We start from the raw sequence: 21412 nt of genomic DNA, 5'->3' as shown, positions 1-21412 counted from the left end.
GGAGCCAAATAAGGCCTTGTTGTCTAAAAGTGCATCCATGAGCTTGGCTTTAATATAATCTGGCAAAGGCTGCAACCTAAGGCATGATCACACCTCCTTAAGACAGACCCTGATGCTGCTGCTCTGGCTGAGGCCTCCACAGCATCGTAACTACATTTTATGGAGTGCCTAGTAACTTGGCTGCAGGATTTAAGAATGCTAGATACTTTGGCCTTGTCAGGGGTAGTTCTGAAATGAGTTTCATAGCATCTGCCATAACAGCCAAGGAATATTTAGCCATATGGGTTTGGTAATTCGTGGCTCTGAAAGCTAGAGTGTCAGACGTATAAACTTTCTTACCCAGCCTCTCCATAATTTTACTCTTCTTATCAGAGGGAAGCAAGGAGGTGGAAGGTAACAGCTTTGAAGTTTTATTTGCAGCTACAGAAATGGTAGAGGGCCTGTCAGCAAACGGATCCTTGAAAAGGAACTTTGCATCCTCAGGCATGTTGGAGAATCTATCAGGGCATTTAGGGGCTGGAGGTTGGGAGTCTGGAGACTTGGAAGCAGCAGAAAATGCATCCAAAAAAGCAGGCAGGACAGGGGAATGGCAGAGGGGCTAGGGGACTCCATTTGCAAGAGGTCATAATACCTCTTCTGGGTCTCACTGCACAATGGTCTTCCCAAATGTAATGTCCTCCTTGGGAGAATCTGTGCCATTAGACGACTCCTCTGGGGAAGCATACCCCAGAGAAGAAGCAATCTGTGAGGAGTAAGTTAATGACTCATCTCCAGAGGAGTCTTCCTCCTCAGAGGAAACTTCTTCTACAGGTCTTTTCCCAGGACTGGAGGGGGAGGCAAGGCTTGTACAGGAGATGGAGGTTGACATAAGGCCATAAAGGCATTAAAAAGAGGCCTTGAGTAAAGGCCTGCCAGTCAGGGGTTAGATCGGAGGGCACCTGCTGGCCAGAAGAAATATCTTTTGTTTTTTTTTTTTCTTCTTCTTGGGGGTCTCCAACACACGATAAGTAGGAAGGCCAGATGTCAGACAACATTCCGTGATGTCTGAAAGAATGTCTTCTTGAACCACTACCTGAGTAACTCCAAAATGGCCTTTGGAAATAAGCCATGCCACCCCCCAGCGACTGGTTCGGATGCCTGCAAGTCCCTCTGGGAAGTGCTAACCAACTCCTTGACAGCTTCCCCCAAGGTAGCAGTCAAAGGAGATTCTGTAGTTTCCGTTGTGGCCTCCAGGCCTTCATCAGCCTCAGGAGGAACGCCCAGAATAGAGAGAGTAGCCAGTGGGTCAGGGTGAGGCTTCTTGGCCTTCTTGAGTTGAAAATCTTCTGAAGGTCCTGACGTCAGGTCCATATCCAGCACTAGGCGCGTAAGTCGTTGGTTTTCCAAGTACAGCCTAAGGGAAGAGAGACTGCTCCTAAGAGTTTCGGGGACGAAAGCTTTGCAAATATGACAACATGTATGAACGTGTTCTGGGCCTAAACAGAATAGAGAGAGGTCGTGGACATCTTATGTGGAATCTGCCTTCCACACTGACACTTGCCCTTCCTAGTGGAAATTAACTCACAAGAAACAACACAGTAGCAATTTAGATAATTACCCCCCTATGGAGTACGTATCGTTAGCACTAGCGAAGCACAAAGGCGACTTTCCAAAGCAAGCAACGACTGGAGCTAGCAGTCAAACAGGAGGTAGAAAAGTTCTCATGTAGGTGCGTGCTGACTTTCACTTTATACTTGACATCCATTTATGGCCGACGTATGTTGTGTGATGTAGGCTGTCACACATCATCTCAGCAGCATTTTAACTTTGGTATAATGGCGGGACGTGTGAGTCAACCGGAGGTGGAGTCCCTCTTGTTATGGATAATGCAGCATATGAATAGAAGGACATACACACTGATCTATCTTAAAACTATAAATACCCCAATACTAGTCTAATCTTACAATATCTATCAAAAATTCTGAAAATGGGGAGGAAACCTTTCACTTAACGTGAAAAATAACGGAGCTCTCGGTCTGCATGTCTCGTTTATTCAGGTGGCAAACAAGATCTGATGTAATTCAGCCAGGAGAGAGGAATTGTGGGTAGGGGAGAAGTCAGCAGTCTCTGATGCAAAACCTTGGTATAAGAAGCAGAAGTAAGATCCAACCTTGGTATAAGGAGCAGAAGTCAGATCCAACCAGATCGGGCAATCTACATGCTGACTCAGACAAATAAAAAAGACATTGGATCTCAGTTCTACAAACAGAATAAGCCACTCTTGAAGACATAACATAGTAATCCAAGCTCAGTACTAGGGTAAATGTAACTGGCAGTACAGCACTGAAGGTTACAGCTCTGAGCTGTTAACAAGCTTCATTCTATAGTACCAGCATTGATTCCCTTAGTTTCCACTTCTACACCACACAGAAAACATTTATATTAACCAGATAATGCTCCCCAATTGCCCCAGAAAGATGAACTTATCTACAAGACTTACTAGGCTAGAAAAACACTGCTGCAGCCTTCTGCCTCTTTACATTACCTAGTTATGCAACAAGGCAATCTAAATGCATACTGCACTCTGGGGTCTGCCATCTGCTACATTTAAAGAAGAACCAAACCCACAGACTCAAAAACTGTTTATTTCATCATGGCTTGGTGTTTCCTACATTTTACCACCACTCTGGGACTATTTACACGTTTTTAAATATTTTTATACGTAATTTCTGAGTCTGACCACATGAGGTCTGGCATCTTGAAATAATTCTAAATGTTTAGTCTGCCTCTAGGTATCCCAAAATGCAGTGCTCACCTGTAAAAAGTTACATCACGCAGGCCTCTTTCTTCCTAAAGCTCTTGTCACTGTATTGATTTTACATGCATACACTGCTGTCTTTCAGTCAGTTAATTTTAAGTAACATTTCATGCCGTTCAATGACTACTTAAAACACAAACAGTGCAAATGCCACAGAACAGACTTTCAAAGTGCTTTTTACTGCTGCTTCTTTTTAGACTGGCTAAACTGCAGATTTATTTATTTATTTATTTTGTGAAGCCTGAATTGTACTACTTAGACTCATCTCCCATTCCACTTCACACCTAACTTCCCTATCAGTCAAAGTGGTAAGGGTAACCCTGAGCTGCTACCTGCTGTGACATGACAGCTCACAGCAGGAGACCTGACTCGTGTACCGTTTCCTTGTTCTACCCTTTACTTTCTGTAGGGGTAGGGGAAGGAACAGGGAGTTGTGACATCACAACATGGGTGGGGTTTTAGGACGGTCCTAGTGATGTCAGTTTGGGGAGGGAACTGGTCAGAAAACTACCTGTATTCAGTGGCCTTGATATCAGTGAATTGGAGACTTTTCCAGGGTGGGATAAAAGTTTTTTAAAAGTGAAACCACCACAGTACAGTAAGGTACTGTTCTAGTGGAGAGAAACAGTCAACTTAAAATATTTTAAATGCTGTTTTGCTGTTTCATAGCAGAGACAATAAATAGAGAGGAAAAAGGACAGAGAAGTTGAGCATTTAATAACAGAATTCCATTGCTATCCTTTAACTGTTTTACCTAAGTGGACTGATATGGTCCTAGACAGTCACCTGCAAAATTCTCTACATTTGAGAACTTGAGCAAGTACACATATCCATGCATGTATGAATCTACAAAAAGTGCACACTTCGTTTCTTACTTAATAACCAAACTAGTTAAAGAAAAAAAAATCTCAGAACTTACCTCTCCATTCGAATAGATTCAGTTTTCCTTAGTTTCTCCTCCCACGTTTCATTCAACTCAGCAATGAATTTTTCAGTTTCCTGATTGTAAAAATAACAAAAAAATGCTAATGAATACAAATTCTAAAAAGGCAGGTAAAAAGGTACACTTGAAGTGCCTTACCCATACACTACATTGCTAAGGAAAAATGGTGTTAACAGTGCTTGCCTGCTACAGTATATTCATAACAGTATTATTCCTGTAGCAGTTTTTCTCCAATTCCTGTCATCTCAGCAAGTTCTTTCTGATCTCTTCTTTTCCTTGCTCTTGGATTACATTGAGCAAGCCCATCTTTCCCTGTGGTTGTCCAGTGGTACTCTAGCTCCACTCACTGGGGATAGCAAAAAGTAGGGTGAACAAGAATCAGCACTGCATTTGTGCCCAACTATATCCATTGTCCCACTCAGTAATGCCAGTGATTGCTTGTTCTCAAATCGAGTTCTAGGTAGGCTCATCAGCAGGCATGCTAGTTGGGGGATGGCACAATGGTTAAGGGGTTTCTCTCAGAGACACAAGGTGCACAGTTAGACTTTCATCTTTAAGGGAAATCTGCTAGGCTCAAGATGGCTCACAAGGACAGCTAGCCTAATATTTATCTATGAATCTATTTGAGCAAGGAAATTTTTGCACCACAAAGAAAAAGGGGCACCTAAAATCCAGTTTCAATAGTACTTATGGTTAATTTGGTGAAAGAACAGTTTCACTAGTACTTATGTGTTCTTTCACCAAGTTAACCACATGAACCTGCAACTCTGTTATACTGGTAGACCGTCTCAAACTGTTCACAATGAAAACTGCTTTCCATTTATCACACTAACAAACTGGAATCTAAAAAAAGGTGCACCTTTATTACCTCACAAATCACTGAAATATAAATACATATACACACTATATTATTTTGCTTTCCTTATATAAAATATCAGTGATACATAGTTTCGAAGAGTTTGTCCTGGGATTTAGTAATTCAAGTGTAATTTCTATAAATGAAAGTAGACCCACACACACATACACATATTAAGAATATACATATATGTGTGTGCGCGTGTGTGTGTAAAAACAGCTACACTAGCACTCAGAATATACATGTTATAACATTGACACTTTCTGTGCATTTTCTGGGGATTAACCCAGAGCAAAATAAACCAAATCCAAGAATCTTTGTAAGGAAGTGAGTCCTCCTGCACCTCACATACATTTTCATATATAGATATATATCTATCTTGTGAAGATAATGGATATTGTTATCCGTGCTAGCATGACTGGCTGAAGTTTTGCAAACAATTCTAAATTACCCTGTGTTACATATGCCAGCATGACTAGCTATGATTTTGTAAATCAGTTTAGGTTTTTTATCATCGCTCTGATTTATGCAAGATGTTTGAATGTCAAACACTGTTCTTCAGGCTGACCAAATGTACATGTTCTTTGTAAAGAGCATTCTGAATGCACGTTATGCCAGAGTCAGCTGACTTAGATGTGCAGATCTGAGAGACCAAAATCTTCACAAAGCCTGATATATGAGAGAACAAAATTCTCACAGCAGCCTCCGGTTACTTTTAAAAAAAATCAGTTATAAAAGCAGGTTCTGAGTCAGTTCAGTTATTCAAGTTTCCAGAGCTATGTAGTAAAAGTAGTAGCAGTAAGTAGTACAGTTGTTTCCAGAGTAGTTCCAACTCAGAGTACAGACAGTCTGGAGGTGGGCATAATTCCCCATCTTGCCTTACAGAAGTAAGAGTATAATCTTGCCTTGCTGAGTTATGTAGATTAGATAGGGACAGTTAATCTTCAGATAAACAGAGAATTACGCGCTAGCTAGTTAGAGATTTTCTAAAATCAGTATGAAATCTACTACAGTGTTGTTTTCATATTTCCTGTATGTGAAACTCTGCCATTTATCAGTTAATCAGTAATTACATGTTTTAAATCTTTTTATAATGTTTTACAATCTCTCATTGTGGCTAGTTATTTGCTCAATATTTTTAATAACATGAGAGTGCTTATGCGTACTGTGATAACACCAGGGCCGCTCTAAAAAGCCTTACTGCTTGGGTTACATGCTACCATTTGTATCAATATCTATTTTACCCAATATAATTGAACACCCTTTTTGAAGGGTATTGTGGTATGTGACTGCTGGCAGCAATTACCTTGTAATTTGAACAAAGAAACACATCACGTAAATCTGCACCAGTCTTTCCCCAAGTGTGTGTGTGTGTGTGTGTGTGTGTGTGTGTGTGTGTGTGTGTGTGTGTGTGTGTGTATAAATATCAGACATTTAAGAGTGTACGTCAGATACCTAGAACTGGGACACAGTGCTCTGCAGTGGTTAGTGTGGAGACTCATTTGGGGACCTGTAGTGAAGCATATAGTCCAATCTCAGGTTTGGAGCCCATTCCCGGTAAACTCTTTGGGGAAACTTCTATTTCTACACTTGCTTTTAGTGACGCTTCCTTACTGAAGAAAGTGGTGAGGATTGAAGCTCCTTAATTACTGACACAGGGTAAAGAGGACTTGTCATATATTTGCGGCAGCGGTGTGGGATTTTTATTGAGTTTTAGTAGCCTGTGGGTAGCTGTCACAGCCACAAGGTAGACATGCAGAGTTTCATTGTTCATAGGTGTGTACTAGGCTAATGGCCCTGGAGCCTTTACAAGCCTAGCCCATAGGAATACCCTGGCATCGTGCCACCGGACCTTAGTTCCTAGTGCCTCTGTCGAGTAGTGCCACTGGAGTGGTCCCAGGAGTGAATTGTCTATTTCCCATCCACTCATCAAGATTTCTTTTGAAGAGGGCCAGTGAGGTGCTCTGCTTGACATGTAAGGGAAGTCTATTCCACAGCATGGGCAGTCTCTGGGTTATGAATCTGTCCCGCCAGCATATTCTGTTGACTGTGCTAATGAGGTTGAGGTTTCTGGAGCGTGTGGTGTGGAGGGACTGGGATTTCTTTAGATGTAGCATTTCTAACAGAGCTGGGTCAGACATGGCTTTGTAAGTCAGGCAGAGATCGCCACTAAGTAGGTGATATGAGACAGAGAATAGTTGGGGTTTTTTGAGTCTGTCCAAATAGGAAAAGTGTTAAAGACCTAGGATCTTCTTTGAGAGGTACTTTTGTGGTCTCTCCAGTTCTTGCAGGTGTCTAGTGAGGTACCTGCCAAATCAGGCATTGTACTCAATGAGTGGCCTAATGCGGGTAGAGTAGAGGGAGACAATGACCTCTTTCTTCCTGGATGCAAAACCCTTAGTAATAAGATATGCCAAATAGAAGGACTTTCTGACCACAGTGGCAACGTGGTGGTCAAAAGAGAGGTTGCCGTCAACCTGTGTTCCCAGATCTCTTATAAAACTTTGTGTTCAGTGGACTACCATGTTTGTTTGTCTTTTCGGCTTTTCCCGGTTAGGGGTCGCCACAGCGGAACTCCGGTCCACAAATGATTGGCAGTCGATTTTTATGGTGCCGAGTTGCCAGCCCGACGCCCAACCTTCAGCAAAGGCACGCCCATTCACGCAGGTCTTTCGAACGCCACACGACCACGAGGAGGACATGCAGACTCAACACAGAAGGCGCTCCAGCCGAGAATCGAATGGGAGAAGCTCTTGCTGTGAGGCAACAACGCTACCACTGTACCACCACGGATCAGTTCAGTGGACTACCATCAATGTGGTAATTCAAGGGAACTGGGTTTTTCCCAAGGGGGATGACATTTTTTGGCATTGAGCTTAAGGCCATGGTTCTGACACCAGTCGCTGGTGTCATTGAGGCCTTTCTGTAGGATCTCAACATCACTTGGGGAGTTAATAATAGCTCCCAACTTGCAATAGTCTGTGAACTTTGTCAGCCAGAGTCCCTTTGTGTTGGCCTGGACTTCAGAGAAGTAGATACCAAAAAGGAGAGGACCCAGGACCGAACCCTGTGGGACTCCACTTTTGACTGGTTGGCAGTCTGACTTGGCGTCAGCTACTTTCACACTGTGTGTTCCATCTGTGAGCTAGTTTGCAACCCACCTAGTGATATAGGGGTTGATGCCTAGGGATCTCAACCTTTTGTTGAGGCTGATAAGGAAGTTTTTCCTGTCTTGGGACGTCACCTTATTCCGTATCAGTTTCTTTCTTCTGTTGTAGAGTTTGTTTCTGGCAAGGGACCACCAGATTGGCTTCCTTTTTTTTTTTTTTTTTTTTTGAGGACAGCATCTTGGTCCTATTGGGTATGGTGAGATCCATGTGCACTGTTCTGTTCGTACAGTGCATTGGTGTATGACCTGGCGGTCATGCAACTATTCCCCATTTGCACGGGTGCAGTGAAGTTATCCACCTCTGTTTTTAGGAGCCCAAAGTTAGCCTTGGAGAAGTTTTTCATGGTAGTTACCTTTGTGGGGGTGGGGTGGAAGGGATGTGGATTTCCAAGGTGATTAGTTTGTGGTTGTATCTAACCAGGTAGGAGATGACTATTGGTGTAGAGCAACGGTCCCCCATGTTAGTAATGACCAGGTCAAGGATGCTGCTACCTCTAGTGGGGGCAAGAACGAGCTGGTCCAGAGCACTGGAATTAATAAATTCCAGAAAGCATTGGGCAAGTGTATTGGTACAGTAGTAGTTTTCCCAGTTAATGGAGGGGTAGTTGAAGTCGCCCAGTATGAGTGTGTTAGGTTGGACCCTAATATTCTCCAGGATGCTTAGGAATGTGGAGTGTGAGCCTTGGGACATGGTTGGGGACCTATAAGCAAGATACAACCTGAATCGCTGTCTTACCGAATGCTAGCTGCACCTAAGTATCTGAGATGCGTTATGTTGGGCTACCAGTCTGGAGGTGTGCGCATCCTTTAATGAATATGGAACCCCCCCCCCCCCCTTTGGAGCTTCGGTCCAAGTTCTGGGGCTGAAAGGTGTGGAATGAGTTATAGCCTGGTAGTGCAGGGGTGCTTTCTGCTGACTTGAACCAGGTCTTTGTTATAGCACAAATGTCGATGTTCTCCATTTTAAGGAGTGCTTCAAGCGAGTGCATTTTGAGATTTAGACTTCTAGTATTCAGCAGCATAACTCTCAGATTGCATTTGTTTGTAGTTGTTACGGAGGTAGTTTGTTTTTTGGAACACCGCCTAAAAAAGGCACTACAGGGGTGGCAAGAGCCTTGGCCAGCATCTGGAAGCCCAGGGGTGACAGATGCAGGCCATCTCTGGCAAAGCATCAGGGTCTGTCAATCATGTCATCCCACACAGACAGATACTGTATCCCCTTGTCATAACAGTTTTATTCATTTTTTGTCAGTTTAGACCGGGATGGAAGGCAAAGACATAAGCAGAGGGTTACAGCAAGCTGACAAGGAACCAGCTGGTCAAGGTGTGTGAAGCCAAAGGACTGGCACATGTCAACCTGACAAAGGAAACCATGATCTCAGCCTTAGTCACAGCTGCAGAGCAAATCAGCAGCTCAGAGGACATCCGGTTTGGCATTGGTGATAAGCATCCTTCCGAGATAAGACAGTTCACTTTTTCCTCAGAGGACTTCAAATCCATCTGGAGTTACAGAGACGTGAACTGGAGGCTGATGAAAGGGAGTAACAGCATCAGTATGAACTGCGATGTCTGGAGGCTGGGGAGAGGGAGAAAGAGAAGCAGCATCAGCATGAAAAGGAAATTGAGACAAAGCATCTGCAGATGGAAGGTGAAGAAAATGAGAGGCAGATACAACATGAAAAGGAGCTCCTAACTCTTCAACAGGGTCATGGAAATAATGGGGAAAGGAAGAAGGCAATGACCGAACCCCAGAAGCCATAAAGGTCAGTAAACCTTTTTCTCAGTACAGCGAGGGAGATGACTGACAGTTTTATTTATATATTTGAGAGGGTATGTAAACAGTATAATGTACAGCACCTGACCCCCTACTCAATGGTAGAGCTGTTAATGCAATTGCTAAACTATCTGATATTGATTGAACTACAACAGTGTAAAACAATGTATACTTAACTGTTTTAAATTAACATAGATGCAAGGCAGATGCAAGTGTATGTGATTACACTGCTGATTTAAGTACTTTCACAGGTTGGTGAGTGGGTGCTAGGTCACCACTTATGAAGGCCTGACAGACTTTTTAGTGAGGGAACAAGCTCTGAGCACTTTGCCTGAGGACATGAAGATCTGTTTGGCAGACCATGTGCAACTCTGCTAATGAGTTGGGGAGAAAAGGGGATCTCTAATTGGCAAGCATGGCATCACTGCATAAGAAAGGGATATCCAGTGATCCACATGGACATAAGGGAACCCATTGAAGGGGGGGGGGTAGCCTGAACCACTCCAACAGAGTTCACCAGTAACAGGGGAAGCCAGTAGTTAAAGAATACAGTCAGGACCAGGGATTAAATATTTAAAATGTAATCAGAGGGGCCGTGTAGCATACAAATGTCCACTGAAGCAAGGTGAGAAACAAAAGGTGAGGGGGCCAGCAAGTGGGAATGACAGAATGCCAGAGGTGCCAAATAACCACCAAAATTTGTATCCTATTTTAGTGGATGGAACACAGGCCACTGCTAAGAGAGACACAGCTTCTGATATATAAGCACTGTGAAGCCTGCAGTGGTTAAGGAGGAGCAGTACTTGCTTTGGCAGTCCACACCAGTCACAGCTTTGGGTGGGACCCCATTCCAAATACCTTTGGCCAGAGTTCATCTCGACTAAGAGGGTGGAAAAGGGAACAAGCAAGTAGATGTGTTTGAGGATATCCCTGCACATGTCGTAATAGGGAATGATTCTGATAATGTAGTACCTTGTGTGCATGCAGTCAAGCTTGGAGACATTTATGTAGGTCTGGTAGCCTGGGGGGAAACCTAGGCAGAGCCTATGCCTGAAGCTGGTGATGTGGATACTCCCGGGAGGGCGCTACCTTGTTGCATTGAGCCTTAAGGTGAACCACAGCTGCTGGCAGGTACTGGTATTCCCATGGACATGGTGAATGCAAGGACAGAGATGCGTGGTAGTATCCAGGCTGACAGTGAGGCACCACTGTCAGATGGTACTAGGCTTCTTGTGGAAGGGAAGCTGGGAGAGGTTACAAAGACAGCTGAGACAAGCTCAGCTTTCGGATCCTATTTTACAAGGCTTGAGAGAGGTAGCTAAGGAGGCAGCTGATACTCAAGGAAAAGGAGTCTGCATACTGTAACAAAGAGTTAATGTACAGAGAGTGGAACCCTGAGGGAGGACTAGAGGGTGAGGTAATACAGCAGTTGGTAGTACCCAGAGCCTACCATCTGTCACTTCCAGCCACAGCCCATGACATTTGTTTTGCAGGTCATTTGGGTGTAAAGTGTACTAAGAGACGCATTATGCAAAACTTTTATTCTCCCTGAGACTGCAAAGGATGTAACAGGGTACTGCAAGACCTGAGAGCAGTGTCAAAAGGTAGGGAAGGCAGGAGACAAGGTCAAGGCTCCATTGATGCCTCAGCCTGTGACTGAAGAGTTATTTCAGAGGGTAGATATGGATATTGCCTGGCTCTGAGTACCCCAAGTTCCACAGGGAAGAAGTGCATCCTGGAGGGAATAGATTATGCTATTAGATAACCTGAGGCAGTGGATCTGTCCTCCATTAAGGCAGAGAAAGTGGCAAATGCTCTGTTGGAAATGTTCAGCAGGGTAGGTTTTCTAAGGGAGATACTGACTAACAGAGACACTAACTTTATGTTAGATCTGCTGGCTTGTATATGGAAATGGTGGGGGGGGGTGAAGCATCTTAAAAACTACCCCCTACCATCCCCAGACTAATGGTCTTCTGGGGAGGTTAAACTCTACATTAAAGACCATGCTACAGGCATTTGCAGACCAGTTTAAAAGGGAGTGGGAAAAATATTTACCCCATTTACTATTTACATACAGAGAGGTACCTCAGGAATCTACAGGTTTTTCACCCTTTGAGATGCTGTATGGGCATAGGGTGAGGAGGCCTTTAGATCTGATTTGTGATGAGTGAGAGGGTGAGTGTGAATCCAGCAAGGAGTCTATTTGTAGCATACATCCTAGACTTCAGGACAAGGCTTAGAAAGCTCATGGGTTTGGCCCAGGAAAACCTGGCAGTAGCCCAACAGCAGAAGAAGGTTTGGTACAACAGGAAGGCTTGAGCCAGAGAGTATACTGTGGAGCAACACGGTATGGTGTTCATTCCTGTCAGACACAATAAGCTGCAGGCAGCTTGGGAGGGACCCTTCAAAGTGATAAGGAACATCAATAATGTCAATTACCTGGTAAAGCTGCTAGGCAGGGGCACAAATTGTACTATGTTAACATAATGAAGCTTTCAGCATGTCAGAGAGGTCCTGGGCAGTCTACAAAGGGCAGGCTTTACTATTAAGCACAGTAAGTGTCAGGTGGGTATGACTGAGGTCTCCTCCTTGGGACAGAGTGGTGAGTGTGAAGATCAGGCCAGAACCTGCCAAAGTGGAAGCTACTCAGGCGTGGCTTGTCCCTGTTATCAAAAAGCAGGTGAAGACATTCTTGGGGACAGTGGGATACTATAAAAAGTTTTCTCCTAATTATAGTACAACAGCTGCTCTCCTCACAGATATGACAAGGAAAAGCAAGCCAGGTAAAGTAGTGTGGACCCCAGCCAAGTGAGCAGGCATTCCAAAGATTTAAAATGGGCTTTAGGAGGACCCCCTCTGTAAGCCAGTCCAGATTACAGCAATGCCAGTGAAGATGGATTTTCAAGACAGGGTGTAGGTTGACGTGTTCTCAGACAGCCCCATTTTTATGAAGCGATGATATTCCAGTGCCACTTGAAAATGTAGCTCGAGACTTCAAAGTGGGGGAGAAATGTGAGGATATTAGGTACTGTATCTGTGCTAGCATGACTGGCTAAAGTTTTGTAAATAATTGTAAATTACACTGTATTACATATGCCAACATGACTAATTAGAATTTTGTAAATAAGTGTCTCTTTTGATTATCACTCTGATTTATGCAAGATGTCTGAAATGTCAAACCGTGTTCTTCTGGCTGACCAAATGTACATGTTCTTTGTAAAGGGAATTCTGAATGTATGCTATGCCAGAGTCAGCTGACCTAGATGTGATGTCATTGTGTGCCAGAGCTGAGAAAATACACTCTTCACAACAGCTATTTATTTTCAAAGTCTGATAGGAGAGAGCACAATTCTCATAGCAGCTTCCTGTTACTAAAAAAAAAAAAAAAAACTGGCTATAAAAACAGTGAGGCAGTAGTTCAGTTATTCAGTTGTTTTTAGAGCTATGTAGTAGTAGTACGACAATTCTTTCCAGAGTAGTAGTTCCAGTTGCTGAAGATAGACAACAACCTGAAGTGTGGGCATAATTCCTTATCTTGCCTTGCAAAGTAAGAGTATAATTTATTTTTATTTTATTTTACATTTGTTTACCAGGAAAGTCCAAATGGGCACAGGTCCATTTTCAGCAGAGGCCGGGGGAGAAAAGCTCCAGTTAAATGCACAAGATTCACATGAAAATCATAAAAAATGCAATAGTACATTAAATAAAATAAAATACAAGAGTACATAATATGATATAAAATGGGCTGTACATTAAAATAAATGGAAAGTACATTGGAATAAGGTAGAATGCAGAAGTACATAAAATAGGTACTATGAGATACAGTAAGCCAGTTTTGTCTGTTAGATAGTAGATGTAATACACCCCTAGCACTAAAGACATTCATTTTTACTATACAGATCCACATGGTTCATAACCAAATGTCAGTAGAGATCTTTTTTTTTTTTTTTTTTTTAATATACAAAGTTGTTGATAATATAGAAATACTATTTAGGCAGGTCACAATAATAACAGTATTAGGTGGTCTATGGTATGATAGGCCTGTTTTGGAGATGTGGCTATGGAAGTTTAGTCTGAAAAGAGTAAGAAAGAGGGGCAAGAGAGCATCTTAGCTGAGATTCTGAAGTAATTTTAAATTATTATTAGGTAGCATTATCCCTGTGTAATTGACCAAGGAGGAAATGGGAAAGAGCTGATTAGTTAAACTATTTTCGGGAATAAGTTCTTGCAGGAGTTCCAGCTGGTTACATTAATATAAAAGCTGCATTAGTGGCTCTGTGTACAGGAGCATAAAGATTATTGAGTAGAGGGTGTATTATTTTTAAGGTGGGGATAAGTTCTCAATTAATTGTTTATCCTGGGGGGGGTTACAGGAGCATAACAAGAAGTTATGTACTCACCATAACGTTCGATGTATGTAGTCCATCTCGAGTCTGTGAGCCATCAGACTAGGCTCAATAGCAACATGAAAGTTAGAAATCACCACCAATTGGACTTTTATAGTGGCGGATGTTGAGCCCTGACGAAAAAGCATAGACAAGAACTCCAAAACAGAAGCAATTGGAGCTGTGTAAGGGTCAATCCCTTGGGTATGAGCCCAGATTGAAAATCTCTTCCATTTGCTGGCATAAATCTTCCTAGTAGAGGGCTTATGAGAGGAAGATAAAATATGAACTACTGCCGGCAAAAAAAGATGAAGCCTAACTAATGACGGAAGTTGAGTAGCCAGGCCGTCAACCGGAGGGTCAACAGAGAGGGATGGAGCTGCCCTGACATGTGCGTCAGTAAATCTGGTTGTGGGTCCGGAATCCAAGGCGCATCCACGATGTAGGGGTGGAGAAAAGGGTACCGAACCTGATGAGGTCAGTGTGGGGCAATCAGAATCATTCTGCTTCCTAAGGATTGCGCTTTCTGAATCACTTTTGACAGCAAGGGAACCGGAGGAAAAGCATATAGCAGACCGGAGGGCCAATCATGGACTAGAGCGTCCCTGGGTGACTCCCCCTGAGGGGGGATCAACGTGAAGTAGCTGCTGCATTTGGCATTGAGAGGGCTGGCAAAAAGATTGCAGTAAGGCTGACCCCATCTGCGGAAGATCCGCTCTGCAACCAGGCGATTCAGGGATCACTCGTAAGGCATCAGGATAGATCTGCTTAGTCTGTCCGCAATCACGTTGGACTTCCCCGGAGTGTGCATTGCCACCAGAAACCGTTGGGAAGTTACTGCTCAATGCCACACTCGCATGGCCTCTCTGCACAGAGGGTAAGATCTGGTTCCCCCTTGCTTGTTTAGATACCACACTACTGATATGTTGTCTGAGTGTATCGCAATCGTTTCTAGAGGAAGAACATTCTGAAGTGCCTGCAACGCAAGAAGCACTGCTCTCATCTCTAGGACGTTTATATGCAGATGTATCTCGTGTTCTTGCCACGTGCCTTGGACTGTCCTGCCAAGATAATGCCCCCGCCCACCCCATCTGGGAGGCATCCGTGGTCACCGTGGCAACCGGGATGGGTGGAACGAAGGGCTTTCCCCCGTCCAAATTGTTGGTGCACAGCCACCAACCGAGGTCCTGCTTGCATCTGTCAGTGAGTAAGATGGGATGAGACAATGGAAGACTTTGGAAAGACCATTGAACAAAGAGGAGCCATTGTAGAATTCTCATGTGTGTAAACTCTCTAGGGGGACCAACATGATTGTTGCTGCCATGGTCCCTAGGAGCTGGAGAACCCATCTTGCCTTCGCTTGTCTCAGGGGCATCAGCATGTGTATCTGTTTCTGCAGTACTCTGATCCTTTCCTGCGGTAAAAATGCTCGCATTCGAATGGTGTCTAATTCTGCTCCTATAAAGGTGACACGCTGTAAGGGCAATAAGGCAGATTTTTCCCAATTTATTGTTATACCCAACTGGTGACATCGATTGATGGTAGCGTCCCTGGTTTGAACTAGTTGATGCCTGGTGGGAGCGGTAAGGAGCCAGTCGTCCAGATACGGAAACACCTGGAATCCCTGACGTCTCAAGTGAGCCGTCACCACCGCCATACACTTGGTGAACCCCCTGGGGGCTGTGGTGAGACCAAAGGGCAGGGTTTGAAACTGGAAATGACTGGATCCCAGCCGGAAGCGTAGGTGACTCCTGGATGCTCTGTCCATCTTCACATGGTAGTAAGCATCATTGAGGTTGATGAAGCACATCCATACCTCCTCACCCAACAATGGGAGAATCGATTGCAGTGTGACCATACGGAACTTGGACTTGTGTACGTAATTGTTCAGTTGGCTGAGATCTAGTATGGGTCTCAGGTCCCCTGTTCTTTTCGGCACCAAAAAGAATCTTGAGTAAGTGCCTAATCCGATTTGGTCTGAGGGGAGACGCTGGATGGCTCCTTTTTCTAGCAGCAGTGAGACCTCTGAGGCTGCTTGATCCCTTTGACTGGGGGATACATCTGGGATTTTTCTGATTGGCAGGGGTTCTGATGAGAACGGAATGAGATAACCTCCGGAAATTATCTGTAATACCCATCGGCCCTGGGTAATGCTTTCCCAGGCTTCCGGATATAAGGAAATTCGACCCCCGACTGGCTCCGGATAAGCGCAGTTGGGCACACCCTTAGGAACGAGAGTATGGAGAGCCACGAAAGGAATCGTGGTCTCCCGAATTGTGGGGGCCCCCTCTGCCACTGGGGCGACATCTCCCTGAATACCCCCCCTCCCCTGCCTTTCCTTTGGAGGGGGGTTCACCTTGTGCGGCAGGAAAAAACCTCTGATTTCTTGAACCACATCTTCCCCCCCCTGCTGGGCCTTGGGATAAGGCCTAGAAGGAAGGGAAAAACAGACCCATACGGCAGACAGGGTCTTTCCCTCTTGCTCGCACCTGGTGAGGGTGTCTTTCACTTTGGTCCCAAACAAGGAGGAACCATCAAAGGAAGACTTGAAGGCCCCCGCAAAGTGACATAGGTGCAGCCAGGCTTGCCTTCTAAGGACGACCCCTGGGCTTGCTGCCCTACTTGCTCCCTCGGCTGCATACGAAATGAGCCACATGGATGAGTTAACAATGGAGTTGAGGGTAGAGACCTGGGCGTTCACCGTCTGAGCCACCGCCTCAGGTACGTTACCCGCAAGAGTATTTCCTCTCTCTGGAGCCGACTGAAGTGAGACAGGTAATTCAGCGACCATAATGTGAAGGTTGCTGACGACAGGGTACGCTTCCCGTACAGATCCATGGTCCTAGACTCCTTGTTAGGAGGATGGATGGATGAAGAAGGCTCTGCTACTTCCTTCTGTGTGGCTGCCGCCACCACCATGGCATCTACAGGGACTCCTTTAGATAGAAACTCTTTGCCCTGGGGGGGCGGAAAGAAACTTGTTGGGACGCCTGGGCACGGGCTCCACAGAATCGGGGTTCTCCCACACTCTTTGACAAATGAGATCAAGGAGTTCGTCGAAGGGTGGAGACACCCAGGAGGCAGAGGGTTGAGCACCAAAAGCCTTAAGGAATACCGACTCCTCCTCGGAAGGGGCTTTGGAAGGCCAGTCACCTCTTTGTTTCAGTATCGCCAGGATATCGGAGAAGGAAACATCATCAGAGGATGACTTGGGGGACCCCTCCGATTCCTCAAGGTCAGTATCAGAGGTGAGGGACTCATCTTGGGAGTTTATGTGCTTCCTCTTGCACGTTGTTTTTCTGGGGGGCTCCTCAGGCACGAACTCTGAGGGACCCTCAGAAATCTGGGGACCACTCGTGGGGGTATCCCCTAGGCCCTGGTGCTCTGCTGTCCATGGATGGGTGGTGATCAGGAGCTCTCACCGGAGTGGAGGAGGACAGAGCGACCGACCCGCCTGATGTAGCTGACGATCTGGCCAGCGCGGTCCGCATAGCCTCGAAGGCCGCCCCCCCCTCCCCGAATCAGAGGAGCGACCAGTCTCAGAGGCCATGACGGGGGTCAGAGTTCCCCGAGCTGATGCACGGAGAGGGAGGCTCGGAACTGAAATAAACCCCGAGATGTCCCCCTTGGGACCGACTGAAGAATCCCGAGTCCCGAACCCCAAGAACGGAGCAGACTGTGTCGGAGCCGAAGCCGGCACAGATGGAGCCGAATGGGGCATCTGAGCCAGCCTAGAGACATCACGCAGCGCCGAACAGTCCAGCTCCGAAGACAGAGATGTGCTCAAAGGAGGAATGATCGAAGACAGGGTCGGGACGGGCTCCGGAGCAGACTGGGCCGGAGCCGAAAACAATTTTGCCAAAACCGGTGACTGGAGGAGCCTCTGAACCACCCTATCAACATCCACATCCTAAAGGGTCCTGGAGGATTTGGAGGACAGGGATGGAGAATGCGATCTCCTCTCAGGAGAAGCTGGTCTGAGACTGGGCGATTGGCTCCTAGGAGGTTCCAATACAATTGGAGCCGACGCTGGTTCCGTCAATACCGATCTTTCCTGCGGCCCCGAGGTCAGTGGAGCCGAAGAGGTTGATGCAGTTTTAGATATTTTCTCCGGAGGCTCCGGTGAAGCTGACGGAGCCGGAGATCTCTTCTTCGACTTGCCAGATTTTGACTTACCACTGGAAGCCGAATCCATAGCCTCTTCAAAAGAGGGTTTTAATAGTCCCTTTAAGATTAGCTTATTCTTACTCTCCTGGAGAACTGTTGGGCTAAACACATGACAAAAACTGCAGGATTCCTGCAGATGGATGGCTCCTAAGCAGTAGACACAAATAGAATGCCCATCGGTAATAGACATTTTGTACCCACATTTCGAGCACTTTTTAAAACTGGAAGGTTTGTGCTCCTTGGTATCCTTAGACATGTTAACTACTGCGCTCACAACACAAAACCAAGTCTGTAACAAAACACAGGCGTTCACTCTATAAAGCGGGAACGATGCTAGCAGTAACCAACACTAAACAGTGATCAAACCACACCAAAAAACTAGCCGCACACTGAACAAGGGATAGAAAACCACAAGGAAAGGGTAGCCGAAACCTCTAATTTAAACGGTTTGGACCGAACTCACACAGAAGGCAACAGAGGAAAACTAGGCCCTCTAACTGAAACGGGCCTAGCCCGAGGGAACAGTAAGAGGGACACCACACAACAATCACACAATCACAATTCTAACTAGACAAACAGACAATTTGAGACAAATTTCAGACAAATAGCTATGAAAATAGCTTTTGATAGGAATCAAAACTTTTCTTAGTCAAGAAAAAAGGGTACTTAGCCACAGCCAAGCGAGACCACGTCCAAGCTACACGAGCGGCAAATGAGATCTGGGGATATGGAGCAGTGCACCATGGGATACCTGCTTAGCCCAGCCAATGAAAGACTTCGAGCTAGTATAATCGGCTGAGTCGGAGCCGAACAGGTAAGAATGTAGGCGAGATAGGACCTACATAACATCGAGGGTTTCAAAAGTCCCTTCAGAATTACCTTATTCTTTCTTTCCTAAAGTACCCTGGGACTAAAAGCATGACAGAAGCTGCAAGACTCCTGCAGATGGATTGCTCCCAGACAATAAACACACACCGAATGGACATTTTATAGCCACACTTTGAGCATTTCTTAAAGCCCAAGGGCTTGTGCTCCTTCGAATCTTTAGAAATCTTAAGAAATTACCACAATCACCAAAACAAAAGATCGCAGGTATTGAACCGACTGGAGAAAAACAGTCACAAATTACACCACACTGAGCGCGAGAAAAACTACCACTAACCAACTTTAACAATCCTCAGATACAGACACACACAAAGGTAAGACTAAAACCTCTAATTTAAACGGTTTTAGACCAGCAGTAGTACACACACGAAGGGGACTAAGACTAAAACCTCTAATTTAAACGTTTAGACCAGAAGTTAGAAAAAAAAAAAGGGAAGCAAGGGGCCAGACTAGGACCTGTAACTGAAACGGGCCTAGCCCGTTGGAACAGCTAGTGGGATACCACAAAAACAACACACACACACACACACACACACACACACACACACACACACACACACACACACACACAAATGTATACAAATAACACCAAACTAGGAATAGCTATTAAAACAGCTTTTGTTTGTAATAAATTCTCTCAAGAAGAAGAAAAAAGGTACTTACCCACAGCCAAGAGCGGCAAACGAGATCTGGGGATATAGAGCAATGCAGCATGGGATACTATCTTAGACCAGCCAATAGAAAGACTTCAAGCTAGAAAAGTTTGGCAGAGTCGAACCCACGGGTAAGAATGCAGACGAGACTGGACTACATAACATCCCGACATTCATAAAGTGAGCCTTGAGAAGCTTTTTGAATTGTGTGGTGGAGATATTGGAAGTCAGGTGGCAATGTAGGTTACTCCATGCTTTTGAGATGGAATAGCCAAAGAGAGATTTCCCAGCTTCATTATTGTGTTTGATGGCTTGTAGGTGGTTCTGGATAATTGATCTTAGGATTTTTGTTGTAGTATAAGGTGCGACTAGGTTCTGGAGTGCTGGGATTTTAGTTGGGTAGTAATATAGCTTGTGTGTCAATATTAATTGGTTGAGTTTTAGTAGATGAGCCAGTTTAGCTGTTTGAGTGCTTTCAGTAGCAAATCTAGCAATCTTGTTATAACAAGATTCTAGTTTGTTTAGGTCGATTTTGCGAAGGTTGGTCAGTATTGGGGTAGCACTGAGGAGGGTGGACAATAAATGTGTCCTAGCTATGGTAGATTTTGTTTGGCTAGTGAGATATTATTTGTTCTGACAGAGGAGTCCGGTTTTTTGTGTACTTTGATAGTTTGGGCTATATGAATATCAAATTTGAGGTTACTGTCTAGTTCAACACCTAAGAGTTTGGTGTGGGAGATGGGGGTGATCTTGCTACTGTTCATGGACATTATGGTAAAGTTCTCACATGGGGGGGGGGGGGAGTTTACAAGGTCCGAAGATGAGGAGTTTTATTTTATTTGGATTTAAGATAAGTTGGGAATTGGTGAACCAGGTCTCAGCTAGGGCGAAGCATTTTTGGGTCAGTGAGTGGAGGTCATGTAATGTGTGGTCTTGTACATATAAGGGTGGTGTAATCTGCGTGTTGGACTACAGAGGCATTGGGTGTAGCAGTCGAGAATTGGTTAGTAAATAGAGAGTAGTAATGGGCCAAGTATTGGGCCCTGAGGGACTCCTAAGGATAATGGTAGGAGAGGGTTCTGCCATAATACTGCTTGTTGGCGCCCTGATAGGTAGTTTTAAACCATGAGACAGAGAGGGTGCTCATGTTTAGGTTGGATAGTGTTTTGAGGAGTTTATTATGGATGACCATATTGAAGCTTTGGGAAAGGTCTAGAAAAATGACTGAGACTAGTTGGCCCATATTTCTATGGTTGTTGATTGTGTTGATAAAGGACGTAATAGCAGTGGTAGTGCTATGGAAGGGTCTAAATACATGTTGATAGTTGGATATGAAGTTACATTTTAGAAGGTAGTTCATTAGCTGTGTGTGTATGACTCAAATATTTTTGATAAGGGCAATAAGAAAGCTAGCTATAAGTTGACAGTTGTTTAATTCTAAGGAGTTGCCTCCTTTGTGCAGTGGTATGATGTGGGAGATTTTCCATAGAGCAGGTTCTGTACACACTGATATTGATCCGTTTATTAGAATAGTGACCGGATGAGCTATAGTTTTTGCGGCTACTTGTAGGTATTCAGGTTGTAATTTATCTGCAGTCAGGGCGGCTGGTTTTAGCTTGTGGAGGAGTTTTAAAATTGAATTGACTGGGTGTAGGCAGAAGTGGGGGTTGTTGTCATGGGTGTTTGTGTTGTCTTGGGAGGGTCGCTGCAGCTACTTTTAGTTAGGGTTTCTGCAAGGGTCTTAACAGTTTCGGTGAAATATTTGTTAAACTGAGTGGGAATA

At 44.7% G+C, this 21412-nt stretch overlaps 1 protein-coding gene across 1 annotated transcript in view; it reads right to left on the bottom strand.

Annotated features, from left to right (window-relative positions):
• KIF1C (kinesin family member 1C) overlaps positions 1 to 21412 on the bottom strand; it is a gene marked incomplete in the record, with an annotated part of 1373479 nt that overhangs the window by 276129 nt on the left and 1075938 nt on the right. Inside the window, 1 exon segment of the mRNA XM_044077100.1 lies at positions 3717 to 3796. Coding sequence (XP_043933035.1) covers positions 3717 to 3796 — 80 coding nt within the window.

Source organism: Protopterus annectens, chromosome 7.part0, assembly GCF_019279795.1.
Source record: "Protopterus annectens isolate FY-2018-M chromosome 7.part0, PAN1.0, whole genome shotgun sequence".
In the NCBI taxonomy this organism is placed as follows: domain Eukaryota; kingdom Metazoa; phylum Chordata; order Ceratodontiformes; family Protopteridae; genus Protopterus; species Protopterus annectens.
The sequence above is the reverse complement of the archived record's forward strand: the minus strand, read 5'-3'. Positions and strand labels throughout refer to the sequence as shown.